General features: G+C 38.8%; 1 protein-coding gene across 1 annotated transcript in view; it reads right to left on the bottom strand.

The window, feature by feature from the left end:
* Positions 1-17,431, bottom strand: part of AKAP6 (A-kinase anchoring protein 6) — a 503,112-nt gene that overhangs the window by 243,656 nt on the left and 242,025 nt on the right. The window contains exon 5 of the mRNA XM_005695223.3: positions 12,205-12,327. Within this exon, the coding sequence (XP_005695280.2) occupies positions 12,205-12,327 (123 nt within the window). The remainder of the gene's footprint in view (positions 1-12,204; positions 12,328-17,431) is intronic.

Genomic DNA, 17,431 nt, shown 5'->3' with positions numbered 1-17,431 from the left:
ATAAGCATTATAAAAACTTTGTTCTCTGTTTTTTTTTTTTGTAAGGGCATTAAGATATGAAGACAAAAATCCTGTTCTTTCTGAAGAAATTTTTGCCCCTGAAATCTCAGATAATAAAAACATCTAGCATTTGAAAGTGAATTTAGCTCCTCAAACAAATTACAACTTCTTTCAAATAGTTGCATTTTTTTGCGGAAGGTATATAAAGTATATATACTGGCATTATTAAGGCTGGCATTCGTTTTTGATAGACTTGCTAATATCTAATGCAAGGATTAGAGAAGTTAGAGAGACCCTGAATATTGATGGTGCCTCTTAGTGACAAAATTTTCATGTTTTTCTGGATGTTGCATCCACACCTGGCACAGGTAATCATATTGACTTCCTAGCACGGCCACATTAGGCCAAATAGATTCACAGAGGTTCTGTCTAAAGGGACCATTTGACTTCCAGAACACACTGCTTCTGAGGCCCTAATTGAAAAAAGAGGTCAATGCTAGCCCAAATATCTCTCTACCCCCTGCGGTGGAATAATTGATGTGCAGCAGCCTCTACAGATGCAGAGTCACTAAGGTGATGGATGGATATAAGTATATTATTCACACGTACATCTGCTAATATACAGGTCCCAGTGCAAACACCAAGACCTAAGAATATTATGTGGATTTAGGACAATCCCTGAAGGACTCTAGTTCCATTAAAAATTTGTTTGGCAGCCTGGGGCAGATCTATTCCAACTCCCACATGCTTCATGCATTTGAGAGGGGGAACCAAACTGCTTTAGAAATAAATTTAATAAATTTTGTAATGTCAAGTCATTAACATCCTGTCTAGTCACAGAGTCTTCATCTTTTGAAATGGTAACGTTAACCTGTGGAATTTTTTTTTAAACTTTCTAATATCTGACTTAACATTTTTACTTTCCTTGTGTTTTCTGCCACAGGGGATGAATTACATCCTGAAAGCAGAAGAAAAATATCCTACTGTTTCTCTCTATAGGCATTTTTCTTGTCACAAATATACCAGACAATACCCAGAAAGTCTGTAACCAGGGTCCATTTTGATTTGGAAATTGTACAGGAAATTCCTGCAGACATTCATGGTTTATAATCTTAGTTATAATTTGCTGCTGTAATGGTTGTAACACTGCTTCTATAAATGTTCGTTTCTTCATCTGGCAGATTTGTTTAGTACTCATTAAGCATGTGCAGGGCAGGGTGTCAAAGGAGACACCAAAAAGACACAAGCCATCTCTCAAGTCAGAGGCAAATCATTCAGGCAGGGAAGCTAGGAAGAAATTCAACCTCTCTAGGGACACCTGAGCAACTCACACCTGTTCTCAGGTCTCCGACGGGTGTGCATGAATCTCCTGAAATGAACAAAGCATCTTCACAAACAACAGGCTTATGTGATCTTCACAACACCTTCAGGAGACATGACAGGCATTTTTCTGGCTAAAGATCTGTTTCAGGCCTGAAACTTTTGTCTTAATATCATTGTTGCCAGGTAAATTGTTTCAAGATTCCAAAATTCCATGTGACACAGCAGATAAGCAAGATCTGCACACAGGTCTACACAAGGAGACAGATGGTGGGTGACACACCCTGGCTCAAGTGAATTAGGTCACCCACTGGCTCTCCACACACAGAGTCCTTCAGTCCATGCAGGAACCCTCGTAGTACAAGGCACTCTGCAAACTTTCTTTCAGCGTTTAGCATACCACCACCCTAAACAGCTCTGATGCTGGGAGGGATTGGGGGCAGGAGGAGAAGGGGACGACAGAGGATGAGATGGCTGGATGATATCACCAACTCGATGGACGTGAGTCTGAGTGAACTCTGGGAGTTGGTGATGGACAGGGAGGCCTGGCGTGCTGCGATTCATGAGGTCACAAAGAGTCGGACACGACTGAGCGACTGAACTGAACTGAACTGAACCCTAAACAGCAAGTGCTAAAATAAATCCAGTTATTCTCTGTCATTCTATTTTAAAATAGTCATCACATCTGAAAGAAAAAGAATAAAGTAATAAATCAGGAAAATGTATAAGTGACAGCAATTTTCAAAATGATGGGATCAAGAGTCCTTAAACTGAGTCAGGCAAAAAGTACATCCCCAGGTACTTTGAACAGTTCAAAGGGAAGACAAGACTATTTGTCTCCCAGATGCACAGAATTAGTTATATGAGCAAAAGGATGTGCCTCCTGTCCCCACTCATCAACCTCAAAATGCCTGCATGCTATAAATCCCCAACAGATCTTTCTTCCACAAGCTACCAAAGGAAGGAATTCAAGGTTGCAAGTTGAGTACCTCAAATCCCTCAAAGAGAAGTGATGCTGCTCCCTACTAAACTCTCAGCTACTTACCTTAAACTTTAAACTGACAGGAATCAAGGGGGACAAGCATATAGAACTTCAAAGCTCCTACAAGGCCACCAGCCCTGCTCCGTGAGGCTGAGCGGGGTGGCGGCCAAACTTGCACAGCTCAGGCTTTTGAAGTCTGTCGACGGTCTCTTATTAACTGAAGCGTACGGGCATGTGGTAGCTGCTGGTCTTGTGAAGCTCAACTTTTTCGGGCCAGAGCTGCCTATCATCTCAGCAGAGGAGGGTAGGCAGGGAGAGGTGGGCACCAGGAAGTGGGAAATGGAAAGCCTGTCATCCCTTAGCTTCAGACAATGAAACATGGAACACAGGCAGACATGCAAGGGCAAGCTAAAGAAAATCAGTTGAATGTGTTTTGGGAAATTTCCTGGCATGACTAAAAACTCTGTGAGAAGTATCATGTTTTTCTTATGATACAGATGAAAAATATGATTTAATTTAAAATGATATAACATAAAGATCTAACTATAAATGCTAAATGCATGAAAACATCTGTATTGAGATTTTGTTAGCCAGTCACATTATTAGTTCGATTCAAACTGCTTTTGTAAGTTCCTAGGGTAATGACACAATAAGGAATAAGGAAAAGTTTTCAGACCATTCTGCACCAATACAAAAGAACTGTCTGCAGGGTTTTGGTGAGTTTGTGCCCCCTTGAGGAAGACACTTCAAATTGCAGGGACCACTTCTAAAATGAACAAGGTTCTGGAAAGTGGGCTTTAAAAACTACCCTTATAAACTCAAATTCAGAGCTACACACACACAAACATGGCCCTATTCACTTTTTAGTAACTGGAGCAAAAGCTTTTCTGAAAACATGGCAGATTCTCATTAGATGGGACCCTGAACTGCTGCTGTTGTTGCTGTCTGTCTATAGCAGCAACTCAGGTAGACTGCAACTCTGCTGTAGACAGACAACAATGGGACAAGGAGGAAACGCTCAGTTGTTGTTACAACAACATGAATGCTCATTGCACTATTATTTGCCAAAGCATCAACAAAGAGGCAGCTTAAATAGCCATAATTATGGGAATGGTTAAGAAAAGTGTCGCAAATCCATACAAATACTAAGGAGCAGCTAAAATGTGCAGTAGATTTTCATGTTCTGACAGAAGGACGTCTGAGATATATTAAGATACAAAAACAATCACTGAACAGTATGCACAATGAGCGAAAAATCTTTACAATGTATGCACTTTTATGTAAAAAGGTCCAGAAAGATATAGAATAAACTGTTTATGTTGGTTATCCAGAAAGTGTAAGGCTTTCTACTTTTAATTTCATGGTCTTTATACAGTTTAAACTTTTCCAGTGAGTATAACTTAGTGTTTTCCTGTAACTAGAGTTCCATAATTTCAACAGCTGTATGAAAGACAGCTTCCTCCCCACTTAAGAAAATGCCCCCAGTAATCGCTGAGTTCTAATAATGTCCCCTCTTTTGCATGTGAATACTTCTGGTAAGGTTCACACTCCCTGACTTCACAAACCCCTAGAATAACCCTGGAGCTTCAATCCCACCCCATACACAGAGAAGCTTTCAGCCAGTTTCCAGACCCTTCAATATACTGAAGTCTTGGTCAGATTTTGTCTGCTGTGGGGCAGCAGGCCTTCCTGCGCTAATCCCAAGGGCATTGGTAGCATCCGGGGAGACTACAGACAAACCAGATGTTGGTAATGAGACTTCTGACCAGACGACAGCATCAAAAAGTGAAGAGATATTTTTCTGCTGACATCTCTTTCTAATCCACCTATCCCCTCTATTCTTATCCATCTGCTGCCTAACCCTGTCCACTTCCTCTCCATTTCTCTCATTGCTCAGACCTCATTTAACCCTCTCACTCAACAACAGCCTCCCTGATCTTAGGCTTGTTCCATCCATGACTAAGGAAGCAAAGTCTCTAGAACATACTGGCCTTTTCAGTACTGGAAACCAAACACGCTTTTGCCAGGGTTAGAGACCTTTTACATACTTATCAGTATGGCCTTCAGGCCTGACTAACCGTGGATTCCTCAAACTACTGAGATATCCATGTTCTTTTAGAACAGAACCCCCAAAATAGTTTCTTTTAAAAACATTTTCTAGTCATGTCAAAAAAAAAGGGACTCATTTCCTTAATATTCACAAAGCTCCCATAAATTCCAAAGCAAAAGGCCAATGACCCAGCAGAAAAGTACGTTACGAATATGAGCATACAGTTCTTAGAAAAGAAATACAAATGACTTCTAAAAATAAAAAGCGGTACTCGACACCACCTAAATACAAGAATAAAAACTAAAATACAATGAGATGACATTTATCAAAGGGACAAAGATCAACCGATCTGATAACATGGTCTAATAGTAAAGATGTGCAGAAACAGGCTTTCTCATGCATTGCTGAGTATAAACTGGCACTATCTCTGTCAAGGACAATTTGACAATACATGAAAAATTTAAATATATATAACCTTTGACCCAGAAGTTTCACATGAAAGGTATTTATTTTAAAGATAAGCCAATACTATGCAAGAGAATGAGTATCCAAGGATATTCACTGAAGTGCTGTTTATAATAGAAAAAGACTGCAAACAACCTATGCTTTCATCAATAAACGACGGCATATTCACAAATGGAACACCGTGCAGCCATCTGAAAGGATGCAGCAGTTATATATCTACTGATTTTGAATTATTGCTAATATAAATTAAGAGAACAAAGTTAATTATACATATGCATTTGTTTTCAAATACCAGGAGTAACTCTGAAAGAATACAAAGAAACAAGGAATAATGGTCACCTCAGGAAGAGAACCGGTAAAGGTGGTGGTGGCTGGGGGGCGTGGGGGTGCACATAGGTGGGAGGCATGCCTTTTTACTCCCTTCCTTTATTTACCTGTAGAATTCTGTGTTCTATCCATGTATTAGTTACTTTAAAAAAAAAAAACAACCCACATTTTAAAAATCTGATACCAGAGTGCCAGTACCAGCACATCCTTCAAATGCTGTGTGTGTATGTGTTAGTCACTCAGTCATGGTACAACTTTTTGTGACCCCATGGACCGTAGCCTGTCAGGCTTCTCTGTCCAGAGAATTCTCCAGGCAAGAATACTGGAGTGGGTAGCCATTCCCTCTTCCAGGGGATCTTCCTGACCCAGGGATCAAACCCAGGTCTCCTGCATTTGCAGGCAGATTCTTTACCATCTGAGTTACCAGGGAAGACCCTCAACTGCTATACTCAAATTCATTTCCTACTATGCCCATTGTTATTCTCTCACTTAATCCATGGACTTATCCAGTTAATTCATAGCAAGCTGAGACTTCCCCCATGGAATTTACAGTTGATTCTTGTCACTATCCTGCTTTAAAATAAAATCAAACCTTCTATGAATCCCCATTACCCACAGAGAAAAGTTCAATCCACTCAAAGGGCATTCAATCTCTTTTACCATCCAGCCCTTACCTGCAAGACACAACATAGCCTCAGCCACACCAAATAGCTCACCCCACCTCCCTCACTTGCCCATAAAATTTCCTCCCACCTCCTCACCTCCCCTCTTTATCCAAGAAATCATATATGGTCTATGAGGTCTACATCAAATTACATCTCTGAGCCTTCCCTACCCTGAGGAAGAGCAATAAAACTTTACACTATGCTCTAAACAGTACTTGGCTTATCTCACAAGAAGTTTACTGCTCAAAATTATATTACATTCATCATTTATGGGCCTATAGATGACTACATTTAATCTATGGTCATCTCCCTTAGATTACAAATCCCTGGAAGAAAGATGTGAAACTCATTCATCATGTATTCCTAACATGTAAATAACTGCCTGGCACACATAGGTGCTTAATATATATGGACTCATCATCATCACCTCCCCCCCACAATGTTTTCTCATTCATCAAACTGAATTAAGAATGTTGTTTTTCCAAGGCTTTTTCTATGTGGTTGGTTAATGTTTGCCCAACCTGACACGGCTCTGCCTGTGCAAATTTATCTCCCAAGTTTAAGCCAGGCCTTTGGGTTTGGCTCTTTTTCCTAATTACTGTGCAGATGTCTGGTGTCAGTTTGACTTTGCCTTCTCCTACTGGATACTCTGGCTATAGGTTTAAAAAACAAAAAAAACAATTTCTGCTTTGTTTTCCTGCAATTGGCTGCATATGATGTGGTGCCATTTGGTGAGTTAGGCATGGATAAACACTATCGAGGAAATGAAAGTTGTCTTTTCAGCAAATAGACATGGACTGTAATCTCTGAGGAAAAAATTGCTGTCCTGCTCTCCTACTTTGCTTCTCAGCAGTCGAACTGAAGATAATAAAAATCCTTTTGAAGGGAAAAACTATTTATGATACTTCTACTTAAATGTAGTTTTGGGTGACTTTTGCTTCTTTAGACAATAAAAATGGTGATAAGAGAAATGACCTAAGTGTCTACCATCAGGTGAATGGATAAACAAATTGTATTGTATCTACACAAAGGAATACTATTCAGCAATAAAAATGAACAATTAAAACATACAAAATCAAAGTAAGTATGCTGGGTGATCTCTTCAAGAAAATTAGAGATACCAAGAGAACATTTCATGCAAAGATGGGCTTGATAAAGGACAGAAATGGTATGGACCTAACAGAAGCAGAAGATATGAAGAAGAGATGGCAAGAATACACAGAAGAATTGTACAAAAAGGATCTTCACTACTCAGATAATCACAATGGTGTGATCACTCACCTAGAGTCAGACATCCTGGAATGTGAAGTCAAGTGGGCCTTAGAAAGCATCACTACGAACAAAGCTAGTGGAGGTAATGGCATTCCAGTGGAGCTATTTCAAATCCTGAAAGATGATGCTCTGAAAGTGCTGTACTCAATATGCCAACAAATTTGGAAAAGTCAGCAGTGGCCACAGGACTGGGAAAGGTCAATTTTCATTCCAATCCCAAAGAAAGGCAATGCCAAAGAATGCTCCAACTACTGCACAATTGCACTCATCTCACACACTAGTAAAGTAATGCTCAAAATTCTCCAAGCCAGGCTTTAGCAATACATGAACCGTGAACATCCACATGTTCAAGCTAGCTTTAGAAAAGGCAGAGGAACCAGAGATCAAATTGTCAACATCTGCTGGATCATGGAAAAAGCCAGAGAGTTCCAGAAAAACATCTATTTCTGCTTTATGACTACACCAAAGCCTTTGACTGTGTAGATCACAATAAACTGTGGAAAATTCTGAAAGAGATGGGAATACCAGACCACCTGACCTGCCTCTTGAGAAATCTGTATGCAGGTCAGGAAGCAACAGTTAGAACTGGACATGGAACAACAGACTAGTTCCAAATAGGAAAAGGAGTACGTCAAGGCTGTATATTGTCACCCTGTTTATTTAACTTGTATGCAGAGTACATCATGAGAAACGCTGGGCTGGAAGAAGCACAAGCTGGAATCAAGATTGCTGAGAGAACTATCAATAACCTCAGATAGGCAGTTGACACCACCCTTATGGCAGAAAGTGAAGAGGAACTATAAAGCCTCTTGATGAAAGTGAAAGAGGAGCGTGAAAAAGTTGGCTTAAAGCTCAACATTCAGAAAGCGAAGATCATGGCATCTGGTCCCATCACTTCATGGGAAATAGATGGAGAAACAGTGGAAACAGTGTCAGACTTTATTTTGGGGGGCTCCAAAATTACTGCAGATGGTGACTGAAGCTGTGAAATTAAAAGACACTTACTCCTTGGAAGGAAAGTTATGACCAACCTAGATAGCATATTCAAAAGCAGAGACATTACTTTGCCGACAAAGGTCTGTCTAGTCAAGGCTATGTTTTTTCCAGTAGTCATGAATGGATGTGAGAGTTGGACTGTGAAGAAAGCTGAGCGCCGAAGAATTGATGCTTTTGAACTGTGGTGCTGGAGAAGATTCTTGAGAGTCCCTTGGACTGCAAGAAGATCCAACCAGTCCATTCTAAAGGAGATCAGTCCTGGGTGTTCATTGGAAGGACTGATGCTGAAGCTGCAACTCCAATACTTTGGCCACCTCATGCAAAGAGTTGACTCATTAGAAAAGACCCTGAAATTGGGAGGGATTGGGGGCACGAGGAGAAGGGGACGACAGAAGATGATATGGCTGGATGGCATCATCAACTCGATGCACATAAGTTTGGGTAAACTCCGGGAGTTGGTGATGGACAGGGAGGTTTGGTGCGCTGCGATTCATGAGGTCGCAAAGAGTCGGACACGACTGAGTGATTGAACTGAACTGACTGATGCTGGGTGAAAGAAATCAGACCAAAAAAGGAAAAAAAAGAGAGAGAGAGAACATATAGCTTGAGTGCACTTATGCAAAATTCTAGAAAGTACAAACTAAACTAAAGGCTCATGACTACTTAGGGATGAAGAAAATCTGAGAGGGCAGGGAGGGAGCAATTACAAAGGGGCAGAAGGAAGCTTTTGGAAGTGATAGATATGCTGCCTGTCTTGATTGTAGTGACAGTTTCATGGGTGTATACATTTGTCAATTTGTCAAAACTTGTAAAATGTTTGAATATATGTAATTTAGTATGTCAAAATTATACCTCAATGAAGCTGTTTAAAAAAATGGACAGAGGTGAAGAAGGAGGAAATCCATTCAAGAACACATGTATACAGTGCTACTGTAAAAGTAGTGTTTAAAGAGGGTCATCCAATGTGCTCAATATTTGCAAAATACCTTTCCAGACTGACATTTTCCTGAAAATGTCATTTTCTAAAAAGACATGAATTGTATTTTTGAAGGAGCAGCCAGGTTGCAAGCAGATGATTAATTATCATGGAAAATCATTGATGTATCATTGCAATTTCACAGTATTTCTTACAGTTAGAATAAAGCTCCTTCATATCTCTCATAAAGGTATTGTAAAGCTTTAATTGATTTGTGTTGGTAAAAACCCTTGGTTACTGTCATGGAAAATAATTGAATTAAGTATCAAAATATAAACGTACAACTTTTTTATTGTTTATTTGCTTTTCTTTATAATAAATGTTGCAGGGTGCCAACTATTCTATCACATTATTAAATCAGGGAAGACATGGGACCCAGAGGCTTTCACATCTGTTGGTTTAACATTAAATTATAGACTCTACAGAGATGTTCATCATGTAGCTAACTCCACATACTAGATACTCTTGAAAATACCTCTTGCCCACTCATTAAGAAGCAGCAAAGACTTATACAGGGTGAACTAAGAAATATAAATCTCTAGGCTTAGTTGTACACTTTCTTTATGGAAAGGTAGATTTTTTTTTTCACCTACTTTTGAGAAGAATAACAATATTAACTCAGCACTATAGTAAAAAAATAATAATAAAAAATATAAATGACAATATTGCTCAGGAGCTATGTAGATAGACATTGTGCTCAGAGAGACAGAGTAACGCAGAGTTTGCATGAAAGATGTTTAAATGACAGGCTGTATCTAGATTAACTAACACAGCATGCAGTAAAACGGTGACTCAGTAACTGTCTTTTAGCATCACTCAATGGCAATCCATACACACTAGGTCTTCAGCAACTGTTAAAACAAAATTACTCCTAATTTCAGTTCCTAAGATTGTGATTTAACAACAGTGAACAAATCTGAGATTATAGTCCCTCACTATTTGCAAAGCAGAGGTAATGAAGATGTTCCTATGTTATCTCTTGAAACTAATACAGACATGGTAGTAGAGAAAATTCATTCAAAAAAGTGTTGATCATTGGGTGGAAACAAGGTTATTCTTTAAGAGATAGACAGACATTTTAAGAAGAGCTGTTTGCTGTGGACCTAACGTAGAATCCATAGCAAAGAGAATAATAGTTTCTATATTTTAGGCGGGAATGTCATTATGAAGCCGGTACTGGATACCTGCAATTCATTATGGTCTGTAAAGAGCTCTGCAATTTACAAGACCAGAATCCAGAGGACACAGGCCGCTTGTGGCAATTTAAATTCAAATGTAAATTCATTAGAATTAACAATTCATTTCCTCAGTTACTCTAGCCACATTTCAAGTGCTCAGTAGATAGGTGTGGTTAGTGGCTCCCACAATGGACGTTCAATATTGAATATTCCATCATCACAGAAAGTTCCAGTGGATGGTGTTGGGCTAGAATGAGACAGGGGCCAACACAGGGGTGTTAGGTGAATAATTCTGCAATATGGATTTGAGAAGAGGAGTACATATTGCTTAAAAAGAGGTCAGGTCATTCAGCTCCCAAAGAGAGGAGAGACCTTGGTTCATATTTTCCTTGCCTGGCTTTCAATAAATAACCTAGAGTTAAAGTGCCGTTTGTGTCCTCATGCCCTCTGGGACCTCAAAAACGAAATTTGTGTTTTCCATAAAATATTAAATCAAGAGAAATTAAGACAGCACATTTAATGTGAAATAAAGTTCATATACTCCTGTTTAAACACAGATTAGAATTTCTGTCAGAACAATGCCAGTGAAAAGTTGACATCCTAATTAATACAATTTACATTATAAAGCAGTGAATATCTTTATCTTGCTATTACGAAATGCCCTCTTTAAAAAAAAAATCAAGGCTCTACTCAACAGGGATTTGAATACTAAGGGTAGTATTCAAAAGCCCATGTACAAGAGAGGCAGTTAGGGTCAGTGGCATTTTTACACATCAACCCAGGTCTCTAAAAATGGAAACAATATACTCAGCCTCTACCACACAGTTTTGTGAGTTTAAAAAAAAATTATCCACAGGATATTTACATGTAGCAATAGGATTTTGAGGCTGTTCTTCCTGCTTTTCTTGCAATGATATAAATCACACTGCAAAACACAAACACTGAAGAACTAAAAAACATCCCTGCTCTCTCTCCCCTCTTCTTCCCTTCTCTCTCCTTTCTCTCTCTCCTCCATGCACTTAATATCACAGGGAGTGGTTCCAGAACCCTGTGAACTCACATATATGCAGGACTCCCACGCAATGTTTATTCAATCCAAATTCTGAGTGTGTGAGAGGGGCAGAGAATCAGCCCCACAGCTGGGTACCCAAGAATTCGTGTTCATTGCCTTTGTCAATTTTATGCTATCGGTGAAAGGAATAAAGATGAGATCCTGAAAGCTTGAATTTTCATTTCCTCTGACAATGTGCTTTTTCTTCATGCTTTATCACACTCCACTACTTGGTTTCCACCCCTTCATAATTGATATCGGCCATTTGAAGCATTCAGTAAAAACCTCATGAGGTTCATCAAATGTCCCCCAGTCTATAATTCTTGCTCCTAACATATTCAGAAGCATATTCATCCAAGTGTTTTCTACTTTCTCTCCATGGCTTTCCTTGTGCACAGGGACAAGAGTAATGACAGTTGTATTAATTATATGCTGAAAAACCCACATAGCAGCAAAAATGATGGAGATCATCATTTTAAATATTTTATTAAAATAACCCAGTGTAGAACAGATAAAGTAGACCCTCTTGATAATGAGAGGTTCATTAATTTTATAAGAATTCTAGAAAGCTTAGAATGGTCATCAAAATGACCTTTCATTTATTTTTTTAAGAAGAAAAACTTCAGTTATCACTTTAAGAGAGCAAGGGTCTAGTAAAATTTTCTAAGATATTTTAAAAAATAATTACTTACCTTTTTGGGAAAAGTTTTTAAAAAACAGCTTTAAATATGGAGAATTTAGATTTCATAGCATTACTTGAAATGCCTGTAAATTTTCAGCTTCTGTAATTTACCCCATTAAAACTTGGTTTATTAGCATATAATGACTTCTGATAAGTAAAATCTACATTCTCCATAAACAAACAAGGACCACATTAAAATTCTTCCCTAACTAACATTAAGAGCAACATAGTCTTGTTTACCAAGTGTGTCTCCAGGTACAGTTTTAGGCCATCCGTCTCTGCTTTAGGAGGTGTCCAATTTTCAGTGGTTTCCATGGCTTCATTTAACCATTGAATAAATTCATCCAGTTTGTTTACAAACCCCTTGTGACAGAAAAGGGGGGGAAAGAACAAGAAAAGCGTGTTAATAGGTTATTTTTTAAAGCCAATCTTAAAAATTCCACACCTCATCGATGGTAAAACTGATACCACTGCAGCCCCATCCTATGTCCACACTGTACAACAAAATTCCCACCATTCCTGCCACTGAAATCTATTAAAATGGAAAGAAACTGTTCATGATACCACTATGGTTTTTTCCCTAGGAAAGATTTTGCCTTTTTTTTTTTTTTTTAGGATTTTAGACTGGACTGCAGGATGTCATTGGAAAGGTGACCCTCAAATCATCAAAACATTTCTGGGTATCTGACAAGAGCCCCCTCACCAAAAAATCAGGTCAAGTCTGCTAGGAACCTAGCTTTGGGGGATAAAGTAAAGATGGCATTCTTTACTGAGAAGCCCGAGGAGTTGAGGTGCCTTAACTGAAAGAGAAATCTATTTTTAAATCACATAAGTGTTTTAAGGGACTTGGATGAGTTCTACTGACAGCTCAAATGTCTGTGATTGAGTCTGGGTTCTAAGAAACTAAAAAAGGTACATGACCAAGGAACAAATGTAAACGCCTAACTCTGGGTGTGTCTTGGACATTAAAAAAAAAAAAAATTTCTTGGCTAAGAAGCACAATTCACAATAACTTTGCAAATTTTCAAATAGTGGTTACAAAAATTTATTGTCCATTTAAAAGAACACATCTGTGGAAACGGAAAATATTTTGAAAAAATGAAAGCCCAGCTCTGAATCTTAAGGGAAGGAAATAGGGCTGGCCACCAGCTTGCCATGGCTGGGTGAACAGCACCACCTGGAGGTCGAAAGGAGGAAGGACAGGCTTCTGTATTTGAACTCATGAGATAGCTTGGGATGCTAGTTCTCTATTGAACTTAACCTGTTCTTCAGAGTTACCTTTTGATTATCTTTGATTAATATTTTAATACTTAACTGGTGAGTTAACTTGCAATAAAAATCTAAGCACTCCTCATTATCAGGGGGGATTTTAGCTTTCCACCTTCACTCCTACTCATGTGTAGCCATAAGAATATAAACAGAAATTATGAAGGCAAGTGATACTGAAGTCCATCTGATTTCTGAGGCTTTTGTCACCTGCTATTTCTCCACCTCTCTGAGCCTGTTTCTCTGTGGTGTGTCAACCAGTGTTCTGTGAAGTGGATAGATCTATTCTTGTATCATGAGAGGATATTCTTAGAGAAACCAAATAGGCTCCACTCTGTACACTGAGCTATGCGACGTACAGGAGAATTCACATTTGGATGCAGAAAAACGAATATTTGATGTTCATCTTCAGAAGCTCTGCTAGAATCTTCATGGTGTGAATGAAGGAAAATGAGGCTGACATAAGTAATAACATGAGAAAATGAGGAAAAAATGCAAAATTTTACTTATTTTGTAATATAAATCAAATCCTAGTAAAATAGATACTGGTCTTTCATTCATTCTTTTTAAACTTCTATGTATTTATTTCTGTCTGCGCTGGGTCTTCATTGCCGCTGCACAGGCTTTCTCTAGTTGTGGCCAGAAGGGGCTACTCTCTGGTTGTGGGGCATGAACTTCTCGTCTCAGTGGCTTCTCTTCTTACAGAGCATGGGCTCTAGAGTGAGGGCTCAGGAGCTGCGAAGCACGGGCTTAGTTGCTCCACGCCACGTGGGATCTTCCTGGACTAGGGATTGAACATGTATCCCCTACACTGGCTGGAGGACTCTTAAGCACTGGACCACCAGGGAAGCCCCTTATTCATTCTTTTAACAAATATTTATTAAGCAGCTGCTTTGTGTGAAGCACACTGCTGGACAGTACTGGGAACAAAAAGGTAAATATCAGTGAAGCAAAAATATCAGCAGAACATAAAGCATGTCTAAGCACTGGCTTACTGAGTTCTGGTCATTTCAATCAGTAAAAAAAGTTAAACCATCAATAGACTTGAGACATGTACCTGAACTTTTTTGTGAAACTTATTCTGCCTGTATCAGAATTCTGTCTGTACCTAAGTTTGTTTCTGTTCTTAGTATTTGACCTGCCTGTTTCTCTAATACTCTGAGTTTATGCATATTTACTTGGAAAGTCAAAGGCGACTATAAAAATCAGATTTTCTTCATAACACAAGTCAATGCTGCGCTATACAAAAAGCACATTTTACACACGTTCACCTCACTGCTACTGAGTTACAAGCCTTTGAAAGGCCACATTTTAGTTTTCCTCAAACTCCTGAATCTCATCTATTCCATTTGTCTCTCTTGTCATTTTCTACCACCACTTACCTTATTGTTCCTTTTTGCCCCTTCTTCTGTTATCTTTCTCTGCCTCTCTGCCAAGCACCCCAGGGCACACTGAGAGTGACCCAGTCCACAGGCACCAGTCCTCCCGGGGCACCCCCTTAACTGCCTCCTTATGGGTGTATTCCTTGCTATATTCATATCTGATACATGTTCTGAGAGTCTGATAACTGAAGCCAAGCCAGGATTCCACCTGCAGAAGAAACCTTGGTCATCCAACTTGGGAGAAAATGGAACAGCCGTTAGCCTGTTCTCACCAGTTAACAGCGCACTTCCCACTTTCAAATCACCTTCTGGAGTAATCAAATTATTTACATTTTGAAAGTTCCTTAATGAGATGCTTTTAAAGAATCTTACTTTGAAACTTTCTAATGCATAAATTTTTTTAAAGGCTAAGAAGCACAGGTAAAGTATATAAAAATGTACACTTACAAGTTTGTGTAAAATAATTTGTTAAAGCCCTCAGTTAACATACATTCGAAGATTTTATTTGCAAGGAAAATAAAAGGTTGAGTCTTGCAAACAGCTACACTTATGACAGGTTAAAAATACCCATTATTAATCCTCCTACACTATTGGTGGGTAAACAGGTACAGCCACTATGGAAAACAGTGTCGAGTTTCCCTTTGAAAGCTAAAAATAGAGCTACCATATGATCCAGCAATCCCACTCCCAGGCATATATCCATGAAAAAAGAAAACTCTAATTTGAAAAGATGCATGTACCCCAATGTTCATAGCAGCACTATTTACAATAGCCAAGACATGGAAGCAATCTAAGTATCCATTGACAGCTGAATAGATAAAGTGGTGTGGTGTATATATATATGGAATACCTCTCAGCCACAAAAAGTATGGCATATTGTCATTTGCAGCAACATGGATGAACCTAGAGATTATCACAGTAAGTAAGGTAAACCAGACAAAGAAATAGTATATAATATCACTTATACATGAAATCTAAAAAATAGCACAAATGAGTCTATTTACAAAACAGAAACAGATTCACAGACATAGGAAGCTAATTTATGGTCACCAAAGAGGAAAGTGATGGGGGGAGATAAAGTGGGGAAAGGAGGGAGAAATTAGGAGTACAGGATTAAAAAATGTATGCTATCACATATAAGATTGATAAATAATAAGGATTTTCTGTATAGCACAAGGAACTATATTCAACATCCTATAATATCCTATAATGAAAAATATTCTGGAAAAATATATATCTGAATCACTTTGTTGTAAACCTAGAACTAACACAATATGGTAAACCAACTATATTCCGATTTTATAAAGAATACTCACTATTTCTTTTATTTTCCTGTCTATTTCTCTTCTGTGACAAACCTAGTCTGATTAACTAGAAACTGTGGGGGTGATTACTGTTGCTCTAGGACAGAAACAGAGCTTTCCTTGCGGCAGACAGGGGACCGGGAAACAGCAATGCAGTAGGGAATAAGACATGGTCCCCCTGCCTTGTGTTGTTAAAGGTCTAGGGGTAATTTTTTTTAATAGAATTACATGATTTTTAGAACAAATTGAAATTGAAAACTATTTCAGTAGAAGGGGAAAGGGGTATAAAATAGGAAGCAGATATTTGTGTTGTCAACACACATCTGTGAAGTGGTGCTGATTATGGTCATTTTACAGATGAGGAAACTGAGGGTCAAAGAAGGTGGGTGCCTAGCCTAGAGGCAGAGCTGGAATCTGAATCCACATCCCATTCCAGAGTCTGTTCCTCTCACGCACAGCGCCCTCTAGAAACAGTGCTCCGAGAGACATATTACCAGACCCAGATGGAGAAGAAACATTTGTTCCCACTCTCACATTCTTAGCACTGAGATTAAAACTCTCAAAAGAGTCTCTCCCCTTCACATTCAGTATTTTCTATTAATTTTTCTGAAAGAGGATCTCTGATGAGAGCAGGGACTTTAAAAAATCCTTTTTTTTAAGCAAGCAAAAATCGCCATAAATTTTATTTTTATAGAAAATTTAAACCAAAATTTTATCTCTAATTTATAGAAAATTTAAACCAAAATTTTAAGGCAGCACATGCTTAAGCAAGCCCATCCTATCAGTGCCTCAATTACAGATGAGTTTGACTCAGTTCAATCAGAGAGGAGATAGCTCTTAGTCCTCAGGAGGTAGTTTAACCAGTGAGCTGAGCTGCTAATGTCCTCTTGGTGTTTACTATTTGGATATGTGTGAACATGTGTTCATCCAGAGAAGGATGCACATTTCTTGGTGGACACAGAAATCAAGTGTGTTGTCTGACCTAGCCCAGATCAGGTTAACTGCCTTCAGAGAGGGACACGCTGAAGAGCATCAGGAAGTGAACTATTTTCATTGTATTTTTGAAACTAGAAAAGGTCAGCCTCTGCTGTTGAAACTTTTTAAACCATTCAAGAGTATTTACCCCTTTCTTAGTGTTCCAAGGATTCCATCCTTAGTGTTAAAGGATTCCATGAATGACCTTATCTGAACAATGTTAGCTGAAACAATAAGTAATCCTCATATAGCACTCACTAAGCCTGGCATGCTACAGTCCATGGGTTGCGAAAGGTTGGACACAGCTTGGCTTCTGAACAAAAACAAACATGCCAGGACGATTTAAAAGCAATATACAATAGATCATCAAGCCAGACTTTAAAATATATTTTCTCTTGAAATCTTCACATAAGCCCCGAATCAATGTCCCCATTCCTATCTTATCAATGCAGAAACTGAATTTCAGAGGCACCAAGTAGGGTCATAAAGACCCTGTGAGGTGGGTACTATTGTCGCCCCCATTTTACAAATGAGAAGACT

The sequence above is a fragment of the Capra hircus genome, chromosome 21 (assembly GCF_001704415.2).
Source record: "Capra hircus breed San Clemente chromosome 21, ASM170441v1, whole genome shotgun sequence".
NCBI classification, from domain to species: Eukaryota; Metazoa; Chordata; class Mammalia; order Artiodactyla; family Bovidae; genus Capra; species Capra hircus.
The sequence above is the reverse complement of the archived record's forward strand: the minus strand, read 5'-3'. Positions and strand labels throughout refer to the sequence as shown.